Source organism: Orycteropus afer, unplaced genomic scaffold, assembly GCF_000298275.1.
Source record: "Orycteropus afer afer isolate SDZICR_OR568_19922 unplaced genomic scaffold, OryAfe1.0 scaffold00141, whole genome shotgun sequence".
NCBI classification, from domain to species: domain Eukaryota; kingdom Metazoa; phylum Chordata; class Mammalia; order Tubulidentata; family Orycteropodidae; genus Orycteropus; species Orycteropus afer.
Window position 1 is genome coordinate 1943530 of NW_006921728.1, and position 10194 is coordinate 1953723.

General features: G+C 36.8%; 1 protein-coding gene across 1 annotated transcript in view; it reads right to left on the minus strand.

The window, feature by feature from the left end:
* CCDC178 (coiled-coil domain containing 178) overlaps positions 1 to 9001 on the minus strand; it is a 664873-nt gene extending 655872 nt beyond the window's left edge. The window contains exons 1-2 of the mRNA XM_007945673.2: positions 8998 to 9001; positions 8254 to 8393 (exon numbers count right to left, since the gene is read on the minus strand). Of these exons, the coding sequence (XP_007943864.1) occupies positions 8254 to 8393; positions 8998 to 9001 (144 nt within the window). The remainder of the gene's footprint in view (positions 1 to 8253; positions 8394 to 8997) is intronic.
* Between the last annotated feature and the right edge of the window lie 1193 nt (positions 9002 to 10194).

The following is a 10194-nucleotide window of genomic DNA, read 5'->3' on the forward strand; positions in this document are numbered from 1 at the left end:
TGGAGGAATGGACACAGGGAAGAGGTAACTATCGGGAGGAAGTGGGAAGGGAGCCGCTGCATTGGGGTAAATTGTAGTCAATGTCATGAGATAAAGTGTATGTGAACTGCTGTATGGAAAGTGAATTTGCTCTGTAAACTTTCACCCAAATCACAATTTAAAAAAAATCAAACGATGTATTGCAAATCTGCTGTAAAAGACCTCTTTAAAGTGTTAAAAAGCAAAGATGTAGATGTTACTTTGAGGACTAAGGTGCACCTGACCCAAGCCATGGTGTTTTCAATTGCCTAATATGCATTCAAAAGCTGGACAGTGAATAAGGAAAACCAAAGAAAAACTGATGTATCTGAATTATGGTGTTGGTGAAGAATATTAAATATACTATACATTTCCAAAACAATGAACTAATCTGTCTTTGGAGAAATATAGCCAGAATGCTCCTTAAACATGAGGCTAGCAATGCCTCATCTCACGTACTTTGGACATGTTACCAGGAGGAGCCAGTCCCTGGAGAAGGATATGATGGTCGGTAAAGCAGAAAGTCAGCAAACAAAAAAAAAGAGGAAGACCCTCGACAAGATGAACTGACACACTGGCTACAACAGTGGGCTCAAACAAGGATTGCGAGGTTGTTGCAGGACTGGGTGATGTTTCACTCTGTTGGGCATGGGTTTGCTATGAATCGGAACTGATTTGTTGACACCTAACAGCAACAATGAACCATGCCTTCTGGAATCCATACCTTGTCTGATACTCCCACAGTGAAGCTAGGCTCGACTATGAGATTTGTTTTGGCCAATGGGACATCAGAAAACATTGCACAAGCAAAATATCATTAAGTATTTGCTAGTGGGGCTTGTTCTTTTGGAACACTCTCTGCCATCCATCAGGTATGTGGTGAATCAGCCACCATTATCATCATTTATTCTGAGTTACCAGGTGTGTGCAGCCAAATGATTGACTGCAGGCAAGAACCAGAATAATTGCCCATCTGAGCACAGAACACATTACTGAATGGTGACCAAATAAATGGTTGTTGTTTTAGGCACAAAATTTTGAAGAGAGAGTGTGTATGTGTGTGTAGCAATAGATAAAGTGAGAGAAAAAACAAGTCAATAGTTACTTTACTGGAAGAATTTTCAGTAGCATAATGAGGACAAAATTCAGATTGCAGTGAACAAATGAGTAATTGTGAGGTGAGGAATCAAAGGTACTAAATTTGTTGTTGTTAAGTGCTGTTGAGTCGGCTCCGACTTATAATGCTCCTATGTACAACAGAATGAAAAACTGCCTAGTCCTGTGCCAGCCTCACAATCCTTGCTATACCTGAGACCATTGTTGCAGCCACTGTCTCAATACTTCTCATCGAGGGCCTTCCCCTTTTTTGCTGACTTGCCACTTTACCAAGCATGATACCCTTCTCCAGGGAATGATCCCTTCTGACAACATGACCAAACTAGGTGAGAACAAGTCTGGCCATTCTCACTGCGAAGAAAAGTGCTGGCTGTGCTTGTCCAGGACAGAATGGTTAGTTCTTCTGGCAGAATCCATGGCACTTTCAGTATTCTGCCAACACCACAACTGAAAAGCAACAACTCTTCTTCAGTCTTCCTTATTCATTATCCAGGTTTCACATGCATAAGAGGCTATTGAAAAATACCATGGCTTAGGTTAGGCACACCTTAGTCTTCAAAGAGACATCTTTGCTCTCCAGCTCTTGAAAGAGGTCTTTTTCAACAGCTGTGCCCACAGCAATACTTCGTCTGATTTCTTGACTGCTGCTTCCATTGGTATTGGTTTTGGAACCAAATAATATGAAATCTTTGACAACTTCAATCATTTCTCCATTTATTGTGATGCTTCTTAGTGGTCCAGTTGTGAGGATTTTCATTTTCTTTATCTTGAGGTGTAATCCATATTGCAGACTATAGTCTTTAATCTTCATCAGTAAGTACTTCAAGTCATCTTTACTTCCAGCAAGCAAGGTTGTGTCACCTGCATATCACAGGTTGTTAATGAGTCTTTCTCCAATTCTCATAACATGCTTTTCTTCATATAGTCCAGCTTCTCAGGTTTTTGGCTCAGGATACAGATTGAACAAGTATGGTGAATGGATACAATGCTGATGCACTCCCCTCCTGGTTTTAAACCATGAAGTATCTCCTTGTTCTGTTCAAATGACAGTCTCCTGGTTTACATACAGGTTCCTCATGAGAACAAGGTCTGGAATTCCCATTCTTCTCAATGTTATCCATAATTTGTTATGATCCACACAGGCGAATGCTTTTGCATAGTCAATAAAACACAAGTAAACATCTTTCTGGTATTCTTCACTTTGAGCCAAGATCCATCTGACATCAGCAATGATATCTCTCATTTCATGTCCTCTTTTGATTCCAGCTTGCATTTCTTGAAGTTCTCTGTCAATATACTTCTGTAGCCATTTTTTAAATTATTTTCAGCAAGATTTTACTTGTGTGTGATATTGTTCAATAATTTCCACTTTCTGTGGGATCACCATTCTTTGGAATGGTGTCAATATGGGTCTCTTCTAGTCAGTTGGCCAGGTAGCTTTCTTCCAAATTTCTTGGCTGAGATGAATAAGTGCCTCCAGCATGGCATCTGTGTGTTGAAACATCTCAATGAGTATTCTGTCAATTCCTGGATCCCTATTTTTTGCCAATTCCTTCAGTGCAGTTTTGACTTCTTCCTTCAATACCATTGACTCTTGATCATGTGCCACCCCCTGAAATAGATGAACATTGACCAGTTCTTTTTGATACAGTGACTCTGTGTATTCCTTCCCTCTTCTTTTGCTGTTTCCTGCATCATTCTAAATTTTGTCCATAGAATCTCTCAATATTGCAACTTGAGGCTTGAATTTTTTCCTCAGTTCTTCCAGCTTGAGAAATGCTAAGTGAGTTCTTCCCTTTTAGTTTTCTAACTCCAGGTCTTTGCATATTTCACTCTAATATTTTACTTTTTCTTCTCAAGTTGCTTTTTGAAATCTTCTGTTCAGCTCTTTTATCTTGTCATTTCTTCTATTTGCTTTAGCTACTCTCCATTCAACGGTAAGTTTCACAATTTCTTCTGACATCCATTTTAGTCTTTTCTTCCTTTCCTGTTTTTTTAATGACCTTCTGCTTTCTTCATGGATGATCTTCTTGATGTCATTGCAAAATTCATCTGGTTTTCAGTCACTGGTGTTCAATGTGTCAAATCCATTCTTCAGATGGTCTCTAAATTCAGGTGGCATATAATCATGGATATAATCATATTTTGGCTCTCATGGACTTGTTTTAATTGTCTTTAACTTCAACTTGAACTTACATATGAGCAATTGATGATCTGTTCCACAGTCATTTCCTGGCTTAGTTTTGGCTGAAGATATTGAACTTCTCCATCACCTCTTTCCACAAATATAGTCAATCTGATTTCTGTGTATCACATCTGGTGAGGTCCACATGTATAGCCACTGTCTACATTGTTGAAAAAAGGTATTTGCAATGAATAAGTCATTGGTCTTGCAAAATGCTATCATGCAATCTCAGGTGTCATTTCTATCACTAAGGCCATATTTTCCAACTGCCAATGAATCTTCTTTGGGTCCATCTTTTCCCACCCAATCACAAATACTAAATTTAGACAACTTAATCCAAAGGCAATGGAGAAGAAAGAGAGAGAGATGTATCTGCAAGTAGTCATGGGATAAATAAATATTTCTTGAAAATATGAGAAACATCTGTATTCTTAAATGATAGGAGTGATTTTCAGGGTTAAGGAGATTCGCATGAGAACACACAATGATGGAGCACATTCCTCACAAAAGCAGAAGACAGATTCAGGTGAGGGGTTAGACATATATAGAAGGAGGAAATCTCCCAGTGAAGGACAAAGGCATTAATTTTTTGTTTCTAAATTCAAGAATGTTCATAGGTGAGATAATAGGAATCTGTGGCATTTCTGTTATTATAGCTCCTATTTTCTTTGGAAAGTAAGCATTGAATAAGTAGTGAAGTGATGGATTCTGAGGATTGAACAAAAAAAGAGAGAGATGGACATAGTCACCATAGAAAAATAGAAAATGCTGTGTTGACAAATAGAAAAATTTCAGAGCACACTTAAAAACCCCATTTGAGGTTAGAGGCCTTCAAGGCACAATATATCAATTTTAAATGATTATATGATGTCCCCCAACACTTTCCAGCGATACATGTGGAGGAGTGAAGATGGCAAGCACCAGAGAGAAGCAGAGTCGGCATCTTGTCAGACTACATGAACATTCAGAAGAAGAAGTATAAAGGACCACAGTTACTGATTGAGGAGTGCTTCCAGAAATAAAACAATAGCAAATGGGATGCAGTAGAAATATCAGGGTTTCAACTGTCCAGGGTTTTGTTTTGTTTTAAAGCATAACAGAATTAACGAATGACAGACCTCAAAGTATCAGAGATTCAGTAAAGAAAGGTAAATGATTAAACATTGGGTTTCAGAGTTAATACAGATGTTAAATGGTATAAGTAGAGCCAAGTTTTCTAATTAGAATTGGAAGCATTTTGCATTCATATTTTTCGGTCCTTATAGCACTCACCATCAGAAATAGATGACAAGCCAGCAGCAATGAGCATGTTAGGTCCCAGATATGCTTGGTCGGGATGTTGGCTCTGTCACTGATTGTGTGGTCTTGGGAAAAACTCAATTCCTGAATCATTCTGAATCAATTACAGAAGTCTGTAATCGGGAATAATGGCAGTTCCTACCTCACAAGATTTTGGTAAATATTCAATAAAAGTATGCATAATATGTGCTCAATACACTGAACACTTGATAAATATTTGCTGCTTTGTAACTGCTATTAGTAAGTACAATTGATGTTATACAATATACTCTTACAATTTTAAAGAATACTTTCTAAATACTTTCTTTCTGTGCTTTGTTTTTGCAAATACAGTAGAATTCTTATGACTTATATTGATTATATGAAGAGGAAAATTTCAACTCAGTAGAGATCATACCAAATTAAATAAAACTATAGCCTAGGCAGATTAAGAAAAAGAGGTGAAGGAAAAATAAAGTAAAATCTCTTATTTGCATGAGAAGTTATCCAAGTGATTATTTCCATCACCCTCCAGTGTTTTCCCATTCCTTGAAAAGTAAAATATAGAGAAAACTTTCGTAGGAATTCTTCTGTAAATAGTTTTCCTTTCCAAGTTCAAAATTACAGTTAAACTACCTGAGTGGATGAATAGGCTTGTGGAAAACACATCTCTGGCCTCCACAGTGTTCATTCTGACTACAATAAAAATCACAGTGATACAATTGTTGTTGTTGCTGTGTGCTATGTTGAGATGAATCCAACTCAGAGATAGCCAATGTGACAAAGCAGAACTGCCTCATAAGGTTCCTAGGCTCAGGAGCACATTGCCAGGGCTTTTCCCTGGTGGAGCGGCTGGTAGATTCAAATGGCCAACTTTTCAGTTGTCAGCCAAGAACTTAACCATTATGATGGGCAAATGAATTATAACAGTTGCTCTAAAACAGATTCATCTTTTGGTCATTAATTGTATTTGATACAAAAATGTATTTATCATTTTTGCTGTTTTTGTCTAGAAGGTTGTGTATCTGATATTATTGTTTCAAACACGTTTAGTGCTGTCAAAACACCAACTAACTCTCTATGTAAATGAAAATTAAGGCCTCCCTGTGGTCAGAACCTCCCTCTGCCCTTCAGAGTCCTATAGCAGAGGCTAAATGGGCTTTGCAGTCAGATGGAACTGAGTTCAATTCCAATTCCAGTGCTTACTACCTATGAAATAATGTGCAACTTATTTGACTTTTCTAAGTTTTAGAATTCTCACTGGTAAAGTAGAACCAGTGGTAAAGTTGTAAAAAATAAATACAAACATAAATATTTGCCAAATGCCTGAAAAGTAGCTGATGTTCATTCAGTAAAGATAACTCTTACTGTATTGCATTGAGTGGATAGGTACCCAGATGTATCTAGAAAACAATTGCTCTGCTTCAGGCCCTTACTTATTTTTTCGTTCTGCATTTATTGAGCACCTACTAGTTCTGGTGGTGCTGTGGTTAAGGCTTTCAGCTGCTAGCCAAAAGGTCAACGGTTTGAACCCACCAGCTGCTTTACAGGAGAAAGTCGAAGCAGCCTTGAAAACCCCATAATAGTAGCTATGAGTTAGAATCAACTCAGTGGCAGTGGGTTTGGTTTTGGTACTAAGTATTAAAAGGAAGCTTGGTGGCACAGTAGTTAAAGCTCAAATGATGCCTGCTAATCAAAAGGTTATTGGTTTAAAACCACTTAGTGGCTTTCCGGGCAAAAGACCTGGCCATTTGCTTCTGTAAAGCCTAAGAAAACATGGGGCAATTCTACTCTGTCCTGTAGGCTCACTGCGAATTGGAAATGATTTGATGGCAACAGGTTTGTTTCTAAAAAAAAAAAAAAAAACATCTATGAACCACAGGAGCCCTGGTGGCAAAATTGTTAAGTGCTCCACTGCTAATGTAAAGGTCCACAGCTCAAATCCACCTGACAGCTCTGTGGGAGAAAGATGTGGAAGTCTGTTCCTCTAAGGCCCAAGAAACCTCATGAGGTAGTTCCACTTTGTCATATGGAGCTGCTATGAGTCAAAATCAACTCCGCACACAACACCACTACATATCAGACACTAAGCCAGGCACTGAGACCCGGAACCAAGCAAGTCAGGCCTTGTGCTTCTCTTCTTAGAACTTTTCTGTTTATTCAGTCAGCTCATTTACACAATATGCTTCCATGAAAAAGGCTATTGCATCAGTTTTCCTGAAGCCAAACCATAAAATAGCTTATTTTGTGAATTATTTTATCTAAGGTCATCTTTTTGCTGGTCCATTATCCATAATGCATAGCAGTTTATCAAGTGCTAATCCCTTAAGTGGGACTGTAGAAAGAACATGGGCTTTGGTAACAAACAGAAGCATGTCTGAATCCTAATCCTGTTTTGTGATCTTGAACAAGTTATTAGATTCTTTTCAATAATTCTTTCCCTCATCTACCAGTTGGAAATAATGGTTTATGATTATATTCACCAGTGATTAAACTGACCCGTAATTGTGTGAGATCTAAGTGAGATAACATAATAGAGCATGATGCCTGACTTATATTAGGTTTTAATAAATGATATTGGTGCAATTGTTTATAAAATGCCTGCAAATCTACTTTCATCATTTTTAACAACATGTGTAACTGTTACTTAAAATATATGAACTGTACAGCATGTCCTATCAATAGATACTCATAATCTTCTCTATTCCTGGTTTCAAAGCCCTGTGACCTTAAAGCATTTTTCTTGAAAGGGTATTCTGATTTGGGAAAACATAGAGATAACATAATAATAATAATATAGAATGATGTTAATAATATTATAGAAATAATAATAGATAATGAATATTGAGTGCATATATATGCTAGCTCTTCTTCTAACACAAAACCAATATCTCCTTTGCCATATAAGGTCACAGAACATGTAATTTAAAGATCACAATCACAGCTGTACTCTAACACCTCTCAATGGAGATGACACACTGGACCAAGAATGGTGCTCTAACAGTGGTGAAGGAAGAGAAATACTACAGGGCTGTGATTATTAATAGCTCAGAAACAAAATTTAATAAAAACTATGAGAAATTTTTATCACTTCAAGCCATCTTTTGAAAATAACCAGAAACTACTGTGATTTTAAGATTAAATGCCCTTTACAATAATGAAGGCAAACTTTAACAGGTTAAAAAGACAAAGTGAGAATCATTATATTGTCTTTCAGTAGACCTATTAAGTATTTCTTTAGAGCAAAATAAGTCATTAAAAAGGGCATGCTGTCCTTTTATACACCAATTTACTGATCTAATCATCTAATCACTTTAGTGTCCAAAAAAGGTTATAAATACTTTTTAATTTACTAGTCAAGTTGGCTTATGGAAATTACTACTTAACATGACTGCCTCTGAATAAAGAACAAGCAGGTAGGGAAAAGTCTATTTAATAAGGTCATTTCACCATTCTGGAGTGAGACCATCAAAACATGTCTAGATTTGTAAATTAAGAAATTTAGCAAAGGAAAGTACTCTAGTTATCATTAAGAAATAAAAATAATCCCTTGGGTTCTGTAAACAAACAAACAAACAAAAAAAAAAAAAAAAAAACAGTGCCTCATAGAGTCTCTAGAGCCAACAACAATGTTATCATTTAAATAAGTCACTTACCTGTTTCAAATACTCCTGTATTTTAGACTCCACATCCTGAATATGAGAAATCATTTTGTTTACACATGGTGTTGGGATGTTTACTACAGAACAGCTGTGACGTCTGCATGGGTAGCCAAATAAAACATCTTTATTCTCCCCTAAAAATATAGCAGACAGAGGAAATTAGTTTTACATAGAGTGGCAATCCTTGGTGTTCAGGATATGCAAGAGATATTTTGCTTTATTGATACTACTACTATTAAAGTTCCTTCAGTGAATTTATTTATGCATTAAATAAATATACCAATGAACTAAAAATGAACCCTCAAGAATTAAAAAGCTAAATTATAATTATTTATGATTTGATAATATAACAAAAATGAGCCTCCCCAAAACTGAAGAAAATCTTATGCAAAGAATAAAGTACTGCATAACATCAAGAATTAAATGTTTAAAATATAAAGAAAAAGCAAAAAACAAACTATTCTATCTGTTTGCAAATAAATTCTGTATCACTTAAAAATATATTTTAAACACTCCTTTCAAAGAGATTCCATATTTTTCAATGTAAATGTCTAATCATACATAGGTGGAAGAAGTTCTTCCTTAAATTTAATATAAGTTCCTCATGCTTAAAAAAAATAAAAATCCAAGCAGGTCTCCTTCATCCTCATAATAACCTCATTTCTACCTTCCATTTCAGAAAATTGGAGTCTCATGTGAAGAGTGATTGATGTTCTCACTACAGCATTCAAGCTGTACCCATCATAAAATCCACTCAGTCCGATGTGCCTCAGTGATTCTAATCCTGGGATGTTCCGAATCAACTGAAGGTTGCAGAAGTGCAACAAAGTTGCCCATGAAACTCCACCAAAGTGCTTACTTGCAGTCCTTTTGACTCTAAAAACTCTATTGTCTGGATTATAGTTGCAATCACTGATCTTAAATGGAAGCACAAAATAGCCTCAGTGCCTCAGTGAAAACAATGTGATGTCCTCATTTCAGTTGACCTTGAGGAACAGAGAAGATGTTGTTGTCTCCAGACTGTGCCTTTATGTTTCAATGCCAACCCTTAGAGATGACAAATCCTTTAGATACTTCACTTAAACTGCAAATATTTAATATCATTTTAAATGAAACCTGGTAATATTATTGAAAATAAAAATCTCCATGCAATTGGCATATTTCTTTCATTTATGAGAAAAGTGTGTATTCCATATATGTTGTTGTTGTTATGTGCTGTCAAGTCGGACTCGACTCATAGTGACCCCTCCTTGGGTTTCCGAGGCAGTATCACTATGGAAGTGGATTGCCCCATCTTCCTTCCGAGGAGTAGCTGGTGGGTTTGAACCGCCAGCCTTCTGGTCAGCAGTCAAATGCCTTAAGCACTATGCCACCAGAGCTCCCATTCCATATACATATATATATATATATAGAGAGAGAGAGAGAGAGAGAGAGAGAGAGAGAGCGAGCTCTGGTAGTGTAGTGCCTAAGGCATTTGACTTAGGTTCAAACCCACCAGCCACTCCTGGGAAGGAAGATCTGGCAATCTACTTCCATTGTGATACCACCTCAGAATCCTAAGGAAGTGTGGCTATTAGTCAGATCTGACTCGACAGCAGTGAGTTTGGTTTTTGGGTATATTTATTACATTTTTTTAGCAGTGAATACATGTGCTCATCATGGGGTTAAGTACTTTTTTTTTCTCTAAATTGTATTTTGTTATTGTTGTTGAGAATATACACAGCAAAACATATACCAATTCAACCATCTCTACATGTACAATTTAGGGACATTGATTACATTCTTTAAGTCGTGCAACCACTCTCACTCTTCCGTTTTGAGTTGTTCCTCCCTCATTAACATGAATCACTGCAGCCTAAGATTCCCATCTAATCTTTCAATTTGCTGTTGTCAGTTTGAACCCATATAGTTCTTGAAATAGCATAATGTAAGGCA